This window comes from Euleptes europaea, chromosome 9 (assembly GCF_029931775.1).
Source record: "Euleptes europaea isolate rEulEur1 chromosome 9, rEulEur1.hap1, whole genome shotgun sequence".
NCBI lineage: Eukaryota > Metazoa > Chordata > Lepidosauria > Squamata > Sphaerodactylidae > Euleptes > Euleptes europaea.
Genome location: NC_079320.1, coordinates 41,100,337 through 41,118,671, shown reverse-complemented (window position 1 = coordinate 41,118,671; position 18,335 = coordinate 41,100,337). Strand labels below are relative to the sequence as shown.

General features: G+C 42.4%; 1 protein-coding gene across 2 annotated transcripts; it reads right to left on the bottom strand.

Annotated features, from left to right (window-relative positions):
* Positions 1-34: 34 nt before the first annotated feature.
* Positions 35-17,219, bottom strand: USP38 (ubiquitin specific peptidase 38). 2 transcript variants are annotated; one of them, XM_056855372.1, is made up of 10 exons: positions 16,484-17,219; positions 14,119-14,254; positions 10,555-10,684; positions 9,715-9,816; positions 7,718-7,876; positions 6,267-6,460; positions 5,532-5,625; positions 4,707-4,813; positions 2,608-3,943; positions 35-369 (listed from the first exon to the last, which is right to left on the bottom strand). In XM_056855372.1, exons 1-10 carry the CDS (start codon positions 17,193-17,195, stop codon positions 208-210), a joined length of 3,132 nt encoding a protein of 1,043 aa, XP_056711350.1. In that variant the 5' UTR covers positions 17,196-17,219; the 3' UTR covers positions 35-207. The 2 variants fall into 2 exon arrangements, with proteins under 2 accessions (XP_056711350.1, XP_056711351.1); XM_056855373.1 differs by lacking the exon at positions 9,715-9,816.
* Between the last annotated feature and the right edge of the window lie 1,116 nt (positions 17,220-18,335).

The window sequence follows — 18,335 nt, the reverse complement described above, 5'->3', positions numbered from 1 at the left end:
ATGTCCTTTCATAAAGACAACTGATTTTAAGAGGTAGATTTCTCCATGATGCACTTATTTATTTCAAATAAAAAACAAGGTTCTCTTTAGAACAAAGATCACATCTTGAAAAAAGCTTGATACATTATTTAATACAGTTCAGTGTTTTAACAGTCCTAAGCAGTAGTGGGGGCTGTTTAGGAACCAATGCATTTGATGCTCTCTTCCTCAGAACACTAATCGGCCGATAGTACTAAATCCTCCCCCGCCTCCTCCACCCGTCGGTCCACAGCTTCCGGGGGGATCATTGTCATCAAATCCATTCGGTCGAAAGGAGCATGAAGCCGCAGCTGCTTGAAGGGCCTGTGTTCGAGCACTAAGCTCTTGCTCCTGAAATAAGATCAAAACGGTCAAACAATACTTGGCCAAATCAAGTTAGGAAAATTTAAATTAGTTCAAAACTTTAGGTTGGGAGGGAATTTGACATTTGACCCAGCTATGAACAGAATGGCTAATTGCGGCTGCAGAACGATCCACACCAAAAGTGCAACAAACTAGTGTCATGGACCCTGTACGATGGAGATGAACAGCTTGTTTAATACAGAGGATCTAATAAAATTATTTCAATCTCAACTTCAAACTTTCCTGCAGACAAAAGAACTATGTTTGTGAGAATGTCGAATCTTGAGACTTGTAAAACAACCTCAGGGACTGCGAACTGCCCAGTTGTGTTATTTTGCGCAGACTGGCCTGGTACTAAAAAGCCATGATACAGTACTTACTTCAAGGGAAAACTCCCCCCCCCTCCAGTATGCCATAAAAAGGGGTGGGGTCATCTTATACTTACATACAAATTACAGTTGTGTTCAGTAAAATTTGTTCTTGGTGTATAACTTTTTTTAGAGAGGTTGTCTTACATTCAGGGTCACCCTCCTTTCAAGTAAATATGGTATATTTACAAGCCCCATGCTAAGACATATTTGTGTAATATCTGTTGCAAGGTTTCAGGGCGTGGGCTTCTATTTGACATTTACTAAGCTACCAGGGATTATTAAGAGCATATTGCTAGCACTGCAGGAATCCAGTCTAGTCATTTGGCAATCAACTTGAGCATGTTCTCAGATTTACTGATGGCTTTGTAAAAGTTGTTACAGAAAAACAGTACAAACCTTACGAAGGTACGTATCCCAGAAATGAGTTTGTCTCAATTTTCCTCACTTTTGACAACTGGACAGATGTAAGATTTTCCAATGGAGCAAGTTCACACTGCCATGAACTTCTCAGCAAACCTGCCCAGCACTCAAATTTACCTTGTTCAACACTATCACATTCAGAAAACATTATCACAGTCAATCAAGGTTATGTTCAAATTGCATCGAGAGACAGCTGCCAAATAAGTTTGCAGCTGCCTGTTGGTCAGAAGCAGACTCATAGATGATCAGGTGATCAGCTAGAAGTCAGGCTCTAACCCTTCCCACTCAGCAAAATAGCCACACAATGAAGTTGCAAAAGGAAAAAGGAGGAAGAGCTGATTTATTTCACTTCCTCTGCAGCCCAAGGCAACAGCCTGAGGAGGGGAGAAGGGAAATCAAGTCGGCTTGCTGCATCTCAACAACTCTGAGGCAGCAAAGTTTCAAAGATGTAGAAAAGGACCCAAACTTCATCTGACCCTTAATCAGCTGGCAGTCAGCTTCTGATGGCTGCAAGTAGCCTGCTCCTGCAAATACACACAAATAGGTTGCAAACAGCTGAACAGCCCTCCAATTAATGGGCTGATGGATCATCACTGGCAAAAGGGAACTGAGTCGAACTGGCAGGTGTCTAAGTAACCCTAGTTCACACAGGCAATTTTTAGCGCTTTACACTTCCCCCTGGCAACCCACTGAATTGCTTCTATTGAGGCGCCACTGTCCTTCCAAACAATGTGGCAAAGAAATTGCAGCAAGAAGAGAGCATCTACACAGAAAGAAGAGCATTGGGTTGGATCCTACAACTCTGCTCAATTAAAATGCAAAGCCTTCCTCCAGAGAAAGGCTCTGCAATCCACAGATTTCTTTAAAATAATGCATTTCATGTAATGCACACATCATAAAGTTGTATTGCAGATGTACTGCAGCTATGAAGTTAATTTGTATTGTGACACTGAAAATACAATAGATGTTCAGATATTTGAATCACTTCTGTTAAACAATCAGTTTTGCACTGTGTAAGGTAGATGTCTGTAAATGTTCAACAATACCTTGCTTGAGAGAACCAAATACTGTGAATGTATATTTTCACCTGACAAAAAACGAGAATGAAAGAATCTAATATTCTTCACAGTAACATCTACTGTGCCACTTTTATCATCTGTATATCATTACTACTGTTGAGTTTTAAGAATAATTTTATTTGAATGATCACCCCAAGAGACTACCATGTAAGGTGCCTACAGAAAATTCAGTTTACAAATATTTACAAGATTAACTAGATTCAGACATCATGCCAAAGTACAATTACAGTCCCTCTGATTTGGTAGGATGTTTGAAGTGACAGTCAGCAAGCCACAGCCAGAAACCATAAAGTGCCAAGACACAGAGCCAGTAAAAGCCACTTTTTCACAGTATTCAAGAACAGTCTGTACCTTACCTGTAAATATAGCTTATTATCTTTTGTAATAGCATCCATAAGATCTTTCTGCAGTGGAGGATCTCCATTGACCCAGAGCCCATTGGGTGATTTAGTGCCAAAAACATGTGCACTGTTCTGTTTTTTGTACAACAACACGTAAGCAGTATCCTTGGGGAATCGGCTTGTAATTTTCTGAACTGACTGAAATGAGGTAAATGTCACTCTGCTGTCATTAAATAAAAACCACTCCTCCGACCCCTTATTTCCATCCAGGTCCTTTTCAACAGCTGCAACTGGAGTCTCTCCAGCCATTAAATTACTTTGTGGATAAACTAAAGTCAGATCCCTAGCTTGATCACATGGTCCTAATGAGGGTGCTGAACTAGCAACATTTCGGGCGTAAGAATAATAATGTCCACTTTCCGAAGATATGCCAGAGTGTACAACTACAGAACTTAATACGTAGGGAACTAGTTGAGGACAACACACTTCTTCAGCACCGGAAGGTTTGAGCTTTTTAGCTAGATTCTCACCAGTGTCAGAAAACTCAAGTCCTGCAGGCCATACGCCTGTTACTTGCCCCAGGGATGGCACAGTTCTTTTGACAGGCAGCTCCAGAATAAGTGGCAAAGACACATTGTCTAAGATTTTGCGCCTAATGTGACACTTGGGGTCATATGAGAATCTCAACAGAGTGAGAATGAGGTATTCTGGCTCCTCCACTATTTGCATAGTTTTTTCTGCATTCTGTAGAGAGGCACATTTTTCACAATAATATTTGTTGTCCCCGTTAAGGACTTCAGGCGCCAGAAAATAATTCAGCAAGTCAGTGACAGAGGGAGTAGCTTCGCTAACATATTTCCGCAAACTGTCCTTGTCTTCAGCCTTGCACACAAAAGGCTCTGGAGAATTTTCACAGTTTGAGTTAATGAGAACATCTTTCAACAGTCCATCATTTGTGACCATTTCACAGCAGTCACTAACTGTTTCCACCACAGGACTGAGCACCCTGGTACTAACTTGTTCCATACTGTCATCTTTCCCTTCAGACACATTTTCTGAACTCCGTGGGTCAACATTTTCTAAGAATATAGGAGGGCAAAAAGCAAGAGAAAGATCTGTGAAGGCTTCCTCTTTGTAAGAAGTACTTTTGCAATTTAAACAGCATATACTTGTTAGCAGCTTCCCTCGAAACATTTTTTCTATTAAGGTACTCTCTTCTCTTCCTGAACAAGACGGTTTGGTAAACTTCTGTGTCTTACTAGACACTTCTTGCACCGGTGACTCTTCATTCATGTCATCTTGAAGTTTGGATGAACACAGAGCTTTCAAGGTCTTCTCTTCTTCATGAAGCCTAAGAGGGGGGAAATCCAAACAGATCATTTATTTCAACCAATGCTTTGTTTATGCTTCTGTAAACTTACACATCTGAACATGACTAAAGTGGAAGGAAAGGCTATGAATGAGTACTTCTTTATCTTATGATTCTGCTGGTGCCAGCTGTAGTAATTTACTTTTGCCAAGTTATAAATACAGAAAGACTATTCAGCCTATAATGGGACTTCAGGATATGAGAGAAAATCTGACTTAATATATAACAAGTGAACTGATACCAATGATGCCTCATATATAGAAGCTTATTTTAGAGACAGACAATCCCTTGCATGGACATAAGCGGTCTAGAGGAAAGGCCAAGAATCTTCCTGAAAACAGTGGGGGATGAACCCTAGGTGTTACCTTTAAGAACTGGCCTGTACACTAGAGGAAAGGGGGGAAAAGCTCTAACATTTCAGCTTTGTAACATGAATATGTATTCAAAGACCAAATGAAATCTGAAACAATTAAGAAACCAAATTAGTTCTTTACTAAAAATCTGGCTTTCAATCTTTGAAGTGTGGATGTGCTACTATAACTTGCAACTCTAGGTAAAACTCTGGCCCGAAAATAATTAAGGGAAACCCAAAGGACTACCACTGTTGCATTGAAGAGCAATTTTTTTTGTTTCATGTGAAAAGCACTCTTTAGTCAACCACGTTCACAAGAATCACAGTGCCCACAAGATATTGCACACATCAAAACCCAAAGGACCACCACTGATAAATTCCAAAATGTCAAACCTGTCTAGCAGGAACCTGAGATATTCAGAGCAATCCTGCTGGGATCTAGGAGTGAACCATGGTGGCCTTGAAGCCTCAAAGAAAATCCGAGGAGCATATGCTTCCCTCTATATGCAGGAAAAAAAACACAAGGCAAACATTATAGAGGCTAATTTACTAAACATTTAATAATTTCTGGAGAGAGACAGTCAAGTGAATAGTACGCTAAAATCTTGCTACACAGCAGCAAAAGATTTGAGGATTAGCTATGAGTTGCACTGATTACAGAAACGCTATCAGGCAATATAAAAACACACACAATCTGTATTTTACCAATAATTTTAACTTAAATGTGTAATTTAATCCCAAAATATTAATCTAGAATTTGAAAAACAAATTTAAAATACATAGGAAAATTAACAAGACATACCTACACCCCCCCCCCAATGTGCTTAAATGTAGAAAGCATATTTAAAATAGAAATCTTTGGGAACAATTTCAGCTCCTTATAAATTTAAAGCACCATCTACAACTATGTTTTATTTCAATTACATCACTCTTCTTAACTATGCTGTATTTTCCTTCAGAAGTACACATTCCAATTCCCAGTTGAAAAACTTACTAAAAATGTTGCCAAAACCTTCTCTTGGCTTACTAAAGCTGATATATGTCCCTCCCCGCACGACCCCATTAATTCAGTTTACTACAAAAATACATAATTTGGAACTCGAGATAAAAATATATTGTATTTTATACAGATTTAGTTAATTCCAAAAGTGCAGTATTTGTTATAGGTATTAATTATGGATATTACTGAAATAACAACATTTAAAAATTCACACACACCTGAGTATGAGCCAAAAATGCAAAAAGATGTTGCAACTTTCTCATCAGGGAATTGCATCCATTCAGATTTAAAGATAACACGTGTCTCCTGAAACTGCAAAGGGGTGGGGGGAGGATGTTAACATTTCCATGTACTGTTACAGATAAAATGTTCTGATTCCAGAAATCAAATTTATTAGAAAACAATGGCTTTGGCCAGTGTTCGCTTTAATGATGCAGCATAATTTTAAAACACGGAATGCCCCAAACATACTACTGATGAAGGACTGCTTAAGATTCTCAAGTAAAACTCAACTACATTTTTAAAAACACAGTTGAATTCATTCACATTGTAAGATACAGAAAGTTTTCCTAACTTGGTTTATAAAACTCTGCAGTAAAAAGGAAACCAACCATCAATTGTTAAAAAGTGCAGAAGAGCAACAATATCAATCTATTGTGTAAATAATATCAGGGAACTATTTTTATTAGAATTTGGAAAACTCTGTAAACGGTAACATTTCTGTCAACATAAGGGCCAGCATTTTATGTCATGTGTGGTTCCGAACTCCAAGAATGCTTTCTATCTGTGATATATTGTTGTTTTGGTTAGGGAGAAATTAATTTAGGCAAGTAGACCGATTCCAACATTTTACTTAGGTGCAATACTGAAAACGGAACTGTGGATGAAAAGAATGAAGGCACTGGCACACAGATGAATACTCTAATTCCTTACAAGAGGAAGTTCAAACTTACTCTGTAGCCATGAATAATGCCTGGATCACGCTGTTCATGTAACAGGTATTTCCTAAGTTGATCAGACCAGTCTTTCCAGTTTCTGATTTTCCAGAAAATCTAGACAAACAAGATTGTAAGGAATTGGACTGAGAAGTCCAGGCACTCTGATTCAGTATCATCTTAATTTTTTCTTCATTGGGTTTGGGAAGATCCTGTGGAAGGGGAAAAGGGGAGAGTTGAACACTGAGCAGCAGCATCTCTCTGTACTTGTTTTTATAAATGGTTTCCACCAAGCAACAACCTTGCACTCTGTAATAACCCTCTCCCCATACCTGGCCTCAGGCTCTTTCTTTCTTTTCTTTTCTGCCATCAGACGAATGGTGACCCCTGGTGGGGTTTTCAAGGCAAGAGACGTTTGGAGGTGGTTTGCCATTGCCTGGCCCTGAGTCACACCCCTGGTATTCTTTGGAGGTCTCCCATCCAAATACTAGCCAGGGTCAACCCTGCTTAGCTTCTGAGATCTGATGAGAGCAGGCTGGCCTGAGGCTATCCAGGTCAGGGCCAGATTCATGCTAGCTGAGCAAAAGTAGGGCATGGGCAACACACACTCCTAGAATACCAACTCTAAATATGCTGCCAGACCTGTAAGTCACTTTTGTACTGTGTCCCTGCTACTTTGTCAAGAAAACCACCTTGAGTTTTAAACTGGCAAAACAGAACAGTTTCTGTTTACTGTTTGATACATCCTGTTCGTTACGATGCTGCTATCAAAAGATCCATATTCTGTTCTAACAGTGTTAACAGTGATATTTACTTCAAGGAAATAAATGCCCTACCTTTAACTGAAACGAACGTATATTTGACCAACACACACTAGGCTTCATCATACATTACACAGTTCCCTTGGAAACTGATCAGGAAAAATTTTAAGCTAGCTCAAACAACCATGTCTGAAATCAAGCCAGTTTAGGCCAATTCAAACAACCATTTCAGAAATCAGTCTCCAATAGCCTCTGAAGTAGTCTATGAAAGGGATCCAACAGGATGAGACTACACCCCCACACTTAAAGGGTTCTTCTGGAGGAGATAATTTATGGCCTTACTTCACAACACTGAGTGGAACAGTCAACTTACAGTGCCTTCAGCCCCCAAATAATTACATGAATTGTGCTTTAGAATGTACTCAGCCACCTATGTATTTCAAGGCTGTTTCTTTCACAGGATATTTACAAATTCAACATACCCTTAGCTTATATGGAAGATAATTTTTAAAAGTGTATATGCACGGAGAATTATTCTGGACACTGTTATTTCCTGTCTTTCACTAATAGGTGATCTTTCCAGTCTTAGAATCTCAAGCAGTTCTACTTAAGTCTCAACATGACTCATGAAGGCAATGCAAAAGTCAAGTTCTGAACCAAAGTTATGCATTCCACAAATAAAGTACTTAAACGTTTGCATCAGCATACCTTAACAGCTTCTAGAATAGGTTCATAGAGTTCCGGGAATCCAGAGTACTGATACATCATACAGTGTATTAGCTCACTCAACTGTTCCAAAAAAGTTGCACTGGAAGGCAGGCCATTGCTTTTGAAGGATTTTACAAGCTTGACCACATGTGGAACAATCTAATGTTAAGATAAAAACAGCAAAGGCACCTAAGATTCAACAAAGAGTTTGCCAAGCAATACATTTTGGAAGCCAAACCATATTTGGATGCCCTTCATCACAAGTATTTAATCTGGCAATAGCATCACAATAAAACACTCTACTGTTATCAACCATTTAAACACAATGAGTGTATTTCTTCTTCATGGTGAAACAACTTGCCATATTAAAAAAGAAAACCTGTGAATCTATTAGCCTACAATAATTTTGATATCCAATAACATTTTTTAGTTATGTACTGTGAGTAAAACTTTGATTACTCCAGTAAGAAATAAGCTCTTTCCAAAACAAAGACATTAAAATACAGAGGCATTCATAGCTGCATCTAGTGTGAATCATCTCAAACTTTACCTGTAAGTCTAACCCCCCACCCCAGCTACAGTTTTGGTCAAAATGATATGGAGGAGGAATTCTAAACATTCTGATTATTGAGCAGCTTCAAGCTTAGCAGACTATACAGTCTTTATTTTTACTTCATATTTTAACATTTACGTTTGTTCATACCAGACCTCTAATAGTCACCATCATAAACTGACTTTAGATGGAAGCCAAGTTCCCCTAAGATGAAACTCATTAACAAAACCTGACTGAACTGCATGTCTTTAACCAACTCCCTCCCCCATGCATGTATTTGATTTTATAAGAACTACTTACTATTTCCATTTTCTATGACCACACCTAATTGTGATAATCTTGTTTCTATTTGAATGGCAATAAAATCCTTCCCACAAAGTAGGAGGCCTGCCTAGTTACACAGAAAGCTGCTACCAATAGTGTATAATATTCTGGACAGTTAAGAGATATGTAGCTCCATTCCAACCCAGCAAAGGAAAGGGATATTATAATACCAAGTACTGTTCAGGTTTGTGGCCAGATGAGCAGGCTTACCTAACTGGTGACAAGTACTGTGGGAACCTGTTTCTCACAACAGGTAGAGCAGGATATAAAATAATAAGCCATCAATGAGATACCACATTATAACCAGATGTTCTAGCAATTTTACTGTTCATATCAGTAACATTTGTTTAGCCACTGCGGGCTAACGTTTTAGGGCCCTTATTGCTCCTGAAAATCAGCATACAGATATGAAATTTGGCCCAATTACTATTATGGGTAGTTTAGAACTCAAATATGCCTTCCCCCTTTTAAGATCTAATCATACAAGCACTTCAATCCTGAGCATATTTTCTTTGTAATCTCTTTCAATGGCTACATTTCGACAACATGACAAACATGCCTTAAACACTTTTTGTTGATTTAGTTTTTCGTTGTTTTCCAGTTCTGTAATGCTAATCTTACTGAATTGTTTACTGGAAGCCCTTACTCTGATTTTCATATTTAAAAATTCGCCTTTAGTCTCAGTGAGAAAGGCAGGCAATACATTAAATTATTAATAATGATGATGGTGATAACAATACTAATAAGCACTACAATTAAACTGTTAACATGTGTGCAGACAGCTTGCTGCCGTGCCCCCCTCCCATTTCCCAAAGCATCATGGAAAATTGGTGCTTGATTAAAACAGAAAGTTTTCAGTCAAGCTCCACATGTGCAGAGGAAGAGAATGGAGAGTGTGCATGTACAGAAGCAAGCTGCTTTTATGCCTGATCCCTCTTTAATTACAGCTTGCTGCAATTCATGAATGTTCGCAAAGTTCTTTTCCAAGTGTGCTCAAGGCTGCAATCTACATTTAATACGAAAAACAATGAGGTGATCCACCAATTATACAGTCTACTGCCGTAAAAACAAGTTTATGCTATTTGTAAGGGGACACTTTAAGGCTCAGACAATAGCTTACCAAGTGAAAAGCCTCTGGAGAATGCTGAAAACTAAGCAACATGTGAGAAAGGACAGCTAAAGCACCAGGTCTCACAAGAGGAAACCAGAGTCGATTAAAAACCTAAGAAAATACAAACAAACAAAAATACAATGACCAATGGAATTCACATATATTCAGTAGTGAAGTCTTGTAGATTAGTTTTAGTTACTGTATTTTTCGCTCCATAGGATGCACCTGACCATAAGACGCACCTCGTTTGTTGTCTTATGGAGTGAATGTCGGCTGGGTGCGTGCGCGTCGGGACGGCGGGAGTCGGCGTTCCCCACCCCGACGGCCAGCTGGGAGGCGGGCGGGGCCACACAGAGCCGTGCACGCCGGGATGGCGTGAGCCGGCGAACGCACGCCAGCCGGCTCTGTGCAGCCCCGCCCGCCTCCCAGCTGGCTGTCGGGGCGGGGAATGCCGGCTCGCGCCGACGTGCACGCGTTCAGCCGGCTCTGTGTGGCCTTGCCCGCCTCCCAGCTGGCTGTTGGGGCGGGGAACGCCGGCTCACGCCGACTCGCACGTGCCCAGCCGGCTCTGTGCAGCCCCGCCCGCCTCCCAGCTGGCCGTCGGGGCGGGGAACGCCGTCCCGACGCGCACGCGCCCAGCCGGCATTCACTCCATAAGACGCACAGACATTTCCCCTCCCTTTTGAGGAGGAAAAAAGTGCGTCTTATGGAGCGAAAAATACGGTACATTTTACAGACTATTTAAATATCACTAGAGCAGAAAAGGCAAAAAACATCAGCTATTCTACAAAAAAGCCTGGCAGCTGCACTACAATTATACCAAGCCTACCATTAAGTTATCATACCTACCAGTTCAATCTTAAGCAGAGTAACATCAATAAGGATAGTAAACTTCTGGACTGCAGCCAGTCCTTTTAACAGTGCGATCACCCAGGTCTCCACATGCTGAGCTAATGGCCAAGAAAGCCAGTCAATCATTCTGAAAAGTGATAGGTACATGTGTTAATGTCTCAGGCACAAAAGCTGTGTTCTATTAAATAGCTCCAGGCAAATCTAGGGTTAGTTTACACAACTGGAGCACCACAGGGAAACCACCTTAAGTCACACCAAGACCAAAATCAATTGCATAGTATCCCTCCAACCCAATAAGTTCTTCTGCTGCAGAGTAATCACATTTGTCCCTGTAATTTTACCATTTTTAACACTGTGAAATTGCAACAGTAAGGAATTTAAATCTTAACGACTGTAAAAGCATAAACGTAACACAATTTACAAGCCAATGAAGCCATACATCATTAAAACCCAGTTAAACATTGTTCTTCAAATTGCTGGTATGCTCTGGCTGCAACTTTCCTCACAGTGTCTATATTTGTGTTAGCAAGCAGCAATTGGATCTTTGCTGAGCAGTCCTATAAGTAGAATGGGACAGCAAACACCAAATATGGTTGCACAAGTGTCAAGGGCACAGATCACAAGCAATGTATTTTCCCTCCCCTTCCCCTCTTGTCATTTTGTAAATGTTTACTAGTAAAAGAACCACTAAGTAAAACACTAATAAGAGAAACACTAAGAGATTGTCGTAATGTAAGGTTTTTCCACGCAGATGTGTCATTTCATACTGGGCCTTCCTTGTACAAAGATGTACCAGTAAATGTCACCATTCAACATGTCTGACTGTTTCCACATTTCCACGATTTTCAGAAGGAGGGGAAAAAACTTGCGTTTGTGGAACAACAATATTATCTGCTCACTGTTAATAGCAATAACCAATGGGGAAGAACATTTGCCTATGGGAAAGTCTGGAATGGAAACTGTGATAGTAAGGACAAGTGACAGATAGGCCCTTCAAAGTGGGTTTAAAGAGCATGTAGCAGGAAATAAGCACAGCATAAACAATTAAAAACAAACAACTGGATACACACAAAACAGCCCAAAGAATTCACAGACCCTTACTCCAAAACAACCATCCAGTAAGTTTCAATGTCCCACAAAGACCCTCTTAAACAATACCACTTTGTAGTGTCTTTGGAAACAAGTCAGTGGTCACCAAAGAGCTCTTCCATTGTGGAATGACAGGTCATTCCACAAGGACAGCACCTCTATTGAAAAAGCTTGGATTGAGCTGCGACCAATCTATACTTGGAAGAAATGTTAGGAGTTATCGATTAATACCAGCAAAATGTACAAATTGTTTACTAGAATGGTGTGGCTATCCTTTAAGAATATCTACAGGTACACTTGTACAAGCTTTCTATAAGATTCCATTGTACACAATACAATATCTATATCAATCTCACCAAGGGAGAGGCCCCCAAAGATGAAACAGAATATAGCACTGTAGGTAATCTTGTAGACTTGAGACATATTTAAGCACAAGCTGTCCATTAAGTTCTTTATGGTTCCAAAAAAGTACACTGGATCTCTCTAACTATGAGAAGCTTCTGGGAATTAATATATGGATTGGAGTGTTTGGGGGGGAACAGAATTTACATTAATGCTTAACAGTAACAGGGGAAATGAAATGCATTATCTGTATATTTTCAATGTAGATACTAATAAGGGGGAAATTAATATTTTAAACATAATTAGGATAACCATAATTGTTCACAAAGCTAATGTTTAAAAAGCCAGAACACTTGCAGTTATATCAAATTTTATCATAATTGCACAAAACAAAGGATCACGTTTACATGGAAAAGTAAAATAGTCTGAAGGCATATATGGAAGAAAATGAATTAATTGTATTTTACACTATATTACATACAAAAGTAAAAAAGTCTGAAGGAATATATGGAAGAAAATGAATTAATTATATTTTACACTATATTAAGGGGAAACTCTTATTACTGTAAATGATGCACCAATGGTATCTAATCCTCTCTCCTGAATCTAAGATGCTAAGTACATTATTCCAAAAACAGTGATAATAAATGCTAGAAACGTTTATAGGAAAAGAGGGATCTTATTCATTGTTAGACAAGTAAAAACAGTAAAAAGTTCCTGGTAAAAATATAATTCATGAGCAAGTTGACTGTAATTAATTTGATCCTTGATCCTAGAATTTATCTATTCTGTCAAAAGATAAACACTCCTTGTATTCTACAACATAACACCCTTCTGAAACCATTAATTTCCAATCACTCATGGACAAAAAAAGGCTGTATTTGTGCCCAAGACAAACTACTGTTGTGATGTCTGAATGCTAACCTAGGGAAAGATACACAAGTTTAAGGTTTAAGTGATATAGACAGAAAAACAGTGCCATTTAACAAGGTTTATTTCCTTTAAAAAACCTGAAATTGTAGCTGATATTACTACTTGGTTAAACTTTGTCACATTTTAAAGCTCAGGATAGATGCAGGTTGCTTGTTCGCATGCTCCACACCACCAGCTACATGTTTCAACAATTTATATAACTGTTCACATTGCAAAGATACTGAGCACAGTTCAGCAGAAGTTGGTAGTGATCAAGCTTCACTGAAATAATTGGAGCAAGTTAACTATGAGTAACAATCACACATGCTTATTTGGACCTCAAGACCATTTTGTCCTTTACAAATCACTCAGCAATACTGAAAAAATCAAATTTGTGCTGCTGAAAGAAGCACTGCCTGACAAATTTCTAAAGTCTAGCAGTCTAGATTCAAAGGTCTGGATCCAAAGAGCTTCTTATGAAAGAAAGTCCTCCCTATATAAGGGATGTTTGTGTTTCCTGATTTCTGTGGACCATAACGGCCAACAGGTGAAAGGACTGGATAGCAATAATCTCCACTCCATTACAGGAAAACCACTTATAAGATCCAAGCTAATGTTCCCGTACAATGTTCCCCCCAAACCGATGCAACGTTCATAGTTACTTAGTACTATACCTCAACATTCAGACACATGTAGGAAATAGGAAAGCAAGAAGCTAGTAATCAAATCTCTGTATCTGTATATTAGTTTTTATGATATGGAGGAAAACTACCCTTTCTTTGTATCACTAAAACTACATATATTCTTTTCCAAGCTGCAACTTCCAAGATATTAAAAGGATCAATATTGGATTTAACAGCCAGGCTGATAACAGGGTTATTTTCTTGGGTTCTAATGTTCAGCTAATCCATATGATCAATTAAAAAAATGTTAGGCAGCAAATTTTAGAAGTAAATTTTTTATAGTATAAATAATTACATAGATAGCAGGTAGCACATTTTCCTCCCTCTTACACAGAAAAAATGCCATCTTCAAATATTTTGCTTGCTCTTAGTACACACATAACCTAACACCAAAGAGCTTGAAACCAGAATACCTGTTTTGCTTATGTGCATAATTTATGCGAATTAAATCAACAAAAATGATATGACCGACTTCCTTAACTGGGCAAAACCTGCATTTCCCCCCCCATGTCCTTCTCCACTATAAAGACCATACCTGCACAAAGCTTGTGTCATACTTGCATCTTTTACATTTGGGTCTGTCGTAAGGCTCCCAATGAGTACTGTAATCATCTGTAATGGGATATGCTGCACAAGACTTGCCAGGGCAACGGAGGGTTCAAATGAAGTATCTACAATGGCAACATCAAGTTAAACATCAAAAGCAGAATAGCACCAGTTTCCTCTCTGCTTGGTCCTCAGGGCATTAAATAATTCTCAACCTGGGAGAAGGGAGCTCAAGTACTCAGAAGCTAAAGTACTCATGAGCTCACTGGGTGACCTTGGGCAGGTCACACACTCACAGCCTAACTTACCTCACAGGGTTGTTGTGAAGATAAAATGGAAGAGAGAACAGTGTAAGCTGCTTTGGGTCCCCAATGTGGATAAAGGCAGGAAATAAATTCAGTGTGCATGTGTGTGTATATAATGCTGTTAGCCACTTTGAGGACTTTATGCTCAAAATGCTGGATGCAAAGAATCATGTAGTGCAACTGCAAAGTTTACTTGAGTTCTTTTGTTCCTTCATAACAATACACAGAACACATATGTGGATAGCAGACTCAACTTGCTGTGTCAGAGTCTGCTAGTTCTGTCATACACTACATCACATGTCCTTTGATGCCCCTCGATTTCTGATTATAGGGTAGTTATCGGAGCAAGCAGCTGTGATTACATTTTAGTAACATTACAACTTTTCTAAACCTGTCTCAACACAGACCATTCAATATTCTGCAATTTCCGATATCTTAATGGTTTCAAAATGTTTCAATACAAAGCCTTCAACCTATACATATATCGAAGAACAACTATCCAAGGTGAAATGTAAGGTGCGTCTCATAAGACAGGCTGCCAGGGAAAACTCAAACTGCTCCCAAGCACATGCTAAGATGTACCAAAATCAACTTTGGAACTGTCACATTGATCCTTCCTCACCAATCTAGTTTGTTGCCTTTAGCAAGCTGGAAATTCAAATATCTCTGGTCCCACTCATGATCTTTTTACCATTCTAAGGTATTTTATAAGCATTAAGAAATATAAGTATGCTAACTGGGTATTTTTACATGGGTAGCCCAATCCTGAAGGGGGGGCGGAAGGAATCTGGACCCCTGTGCTGGCGTTAGTGCCACTTGCGCTGGCTAAACTGGCACTAACACCAGCTAAAGTGGCAGTAATGCTGGCAGGGCCACTTATGCCGGCCCCAGGGAGCAGCAGAGCAGTATGAGCCGCGGGTGCTGGTGCAACCTCATCACTAGCGTTTCCCCAGCGCAAGGGCTCACACTGGCACCAAAGGGGGCATTCCTGGGGGCGAGGCTGACTTTAGTCAGCTCCCTAGGCCCTTTTGCCCTGCAAAAAGGGAGGCATAGCCCCGGGAAACTCAGTGAAGCAGCTTCAGGGGGCTTGTTGTTTTTTTTCTGGCTTGCTGCACCAAGGCAGCAAGCTGCTCAGGAGGTGGTGCGGCTGCGCCATCCCTCCCTGGGCTCGCCCCAACTCCCCCCCCCCTTAGGAATGCACTGTTAGAGTCAGTGTGGTGTGGTAATTAGAATGCTTCCATAAAGTCAGTCACACTTGTCTTATGGCAACCCCATAGGGTTTTCAAAGCAAGAAACGTTCAGAGGCGGTTTGCCACTGCCTGCCTCTCTGTAGTGACCCTGGGTTTCCTTGGTAGTCTCCCAACCAAATACTGACCAGGGTTGACCCTGCTTCGCTTCTGTGAGCTAACAAGATTGGGCTAGTCCAGGGTTGTTAGGATAAAATGAAAGCCACCCTGGATCTCCATTGGGGAGAAAGGCAGGGTATAAATGAAGTAAATCAGCACAATAAAAATGTAGATGTTATTTGTGCTGTATGGAAGTCATTGTCTGATCGTAGAAATTCTACTTAAAAAGAGAACCACACAAGCACAACAAACAAGGTGGCTATTTATCTGTCATCTCTTGTACAACAGCCTCGGAGATAACCTGCTCAACTACATGACTCTTAATTGTATGTGTCCCCAGAGCAGCATAAGCTGGAATAGCCTAAAACCAGCTCCCAGACCACAAGGGAACCATTTGAAAGAGCTCTTGAGGAGAAACACACAGCTTTCTCTCTCTTGATAAAGGAGACTTGGTGTAACTACTTTAAACAGCCTGGTCTGAGAGACAGAGGGTGAAAACGCACGGGTGGTTTTGCTGCTCTCCAAATGCACATTTCCCCCAACCAAATTCTCAGAACCCAAAAACAGCCCCCACGCAGAGTTCTGAGAATTCAGATGGGGAAAACGTGCATCTAGAGAGTAGCAAATCCAAGGCAAAACCTCCCATGCGTTTTTGCCCAGAGAGAGAGAGAGGGCACACAGTGTGGAGACGGCATTCACTCACCGGTGGAGGAGATGATGGCGAAGAGTTCCTGTAAGGAGGGCAGCAGAGTGTCGGGCTCGGCCTTCCATATACTGCGCAGGAGGCTGCTGACTTGGGTGACCTGGGAGACATAGAGGCGCAGCTCGGCCTCGCGGGTGCCGTGCGTCTGGAAGTGGGCGATACTGCGCACCAGCTGCTGGCAGAAGGCGAGGGCAGGCTTCCTGCCGCGGGGCAGGCACTGGGGGAAATCGCCCAGCAGCTGGCAGAGGCGGGCGCAGAGCGGGGGGGACGGCCTCTCGCCCACCAGCCGCAACGCTTCTTCTTGCAACAGCGCGAAGAGCTCCAGGACCGCCGGGCAGCTGATGAGCAGGCGCAGGCCGGCCTGGATGTAGTCCAGCACGGCCGGGTCGAGGCCAGGGGCCGGGGGCACGGGCGCCCACGAGGCCGACGCCGGGCCCCCTCCCCGCAGCAAGGCCAGCACCAGGCCGCGGGTGAAGAAGGCCTCGAAGTCGTCGCGGTGGTGGCGGGCGTAGGCCTCGAGCACCTGCCGCCCGACCTGCCGCTGGAAGCGGTCGGGCCCCTGCAGGATGAGGCGGGTGCTGAGGGCGAACATGGCCTGGCACTGCGGCCCGCTCAGCGGCGCCTCGGCCGACTCCACCACGCGCCTCACGATCACGCGCTTCACCGGCAGCGGGTGCGACGAGCTCACCAGCCCCTCCAGGATCTTGTCCATAGCGGCCGGCGGCCCAGCATCGGCCGGCCCCGCTGCCTGCTTGCCTGCCTGCCTGCCTCCGGGCCCTTCTCTACGCTCCGCGGCGGCCGCGTCCCCTTCCGGCCGCCCCTGGACTCGCCGCCGGGCAGCGGTACCTCAGCATGGATCCAAGCCGGCCTCCCTCCTCGGACGCGGGAGGCTTCTCAAAACCGGTAGGCCGCAGGCCCCAGACGCCGGGAAGCGACTGACCCGGAAGCGATGATGCGGCGCATAGTCACGTTAGGCAGGAAATAGGAAGGGGAAAAAAAAACGTGCGTCAACGTCGAAACAAGCAGCTGAGAGGGCCGCCCTAACAACGCGCATGCGTCATTCTCGCCGCGAAGGGGTGCTACGGCTCTTGCGCGGCCTCCAATCGCAGACAGCGCGGAGATGGAGGGCGGGCGGTGCGACAAAAGGGGGCGGGGCTAAGGCTGATGCATGAATGGAACCGTGAAGCGCGGGCCGGCGCGCCGTTTTCTTGTCAGCTCTGGCGCCTCCTGATGGCGCAGGCGGGCAGGCCGTCCGCCTGTTTGTTCCAAGTGGGAAACAAAACCGCCCCACGTGCGCGTACAGCGCAGCAGCCCGCCGTGGAGAACCAAAAGCGCCGCCTGGTTCTCTTTAAAGGCCATTTATTCATGGAAGGTTTTGCATTGGATTTGCCACGCTATAGGTGCACATTTTCCCCCATCCGAATTCTCAAAACTCTGCATGGGGGCTTATTGTTGAGTTGTGAGAATAGGGCTGGGGGGACAGTGCATCCAGAGTGGCAAATCCAAGGCAAAACCTCCCATGACTAAATGGCATGAAAGTTTTATCCAGAGGCTGTAGGAGACGGGCTGCCAGTACTGAATCGAGATGGGGACACTTCTTAGTATATTAACGCAGTGCAAGAACTTGCATATTGTGGTGTAGCGGTAAACGGGTTCGTGGGGGAAATAGAGACCCGAACCGTTATTTCAAGAAAACAGTTTATTCTGGCAGCTGCGACCCAGAGGCCCTAATGGGCAGAAATCTCTGAGTCCCGATCATACTGAGGAAGTCAAAAAGGGCAAGAGTCCAGTAGCACCTTAAAGACTAACAAAAATATTTTCTGGTAGGGTATGAGCTTTCGTGAGCCACAGC

Excerpts from the sequence above, each read along its gene's own strand:
- USP38 (XM_056855372.1), bottom strand. The coding sequence starts at position 17,195 with ATGGACAAGATCCTGGAGGGGCTGGTGAGCTCGTCGCACCCGCTGCCG. Across the intron at positions 14,255-16,483 it reads CGCCATCATCTCCTCCACCG|ATACTTCATTTGAACCCTCC; the intron begins GTGAGTGAATGC and ends TTGCCATTGTAG. Across the intron at positions 370-2,607 it reads ATAATAAGCTATATTTACAG|GAGCAAGAGCTTAGTGCTCG; the intron begins GTAAGGTACAGA and ends ATCTTATTTCAG.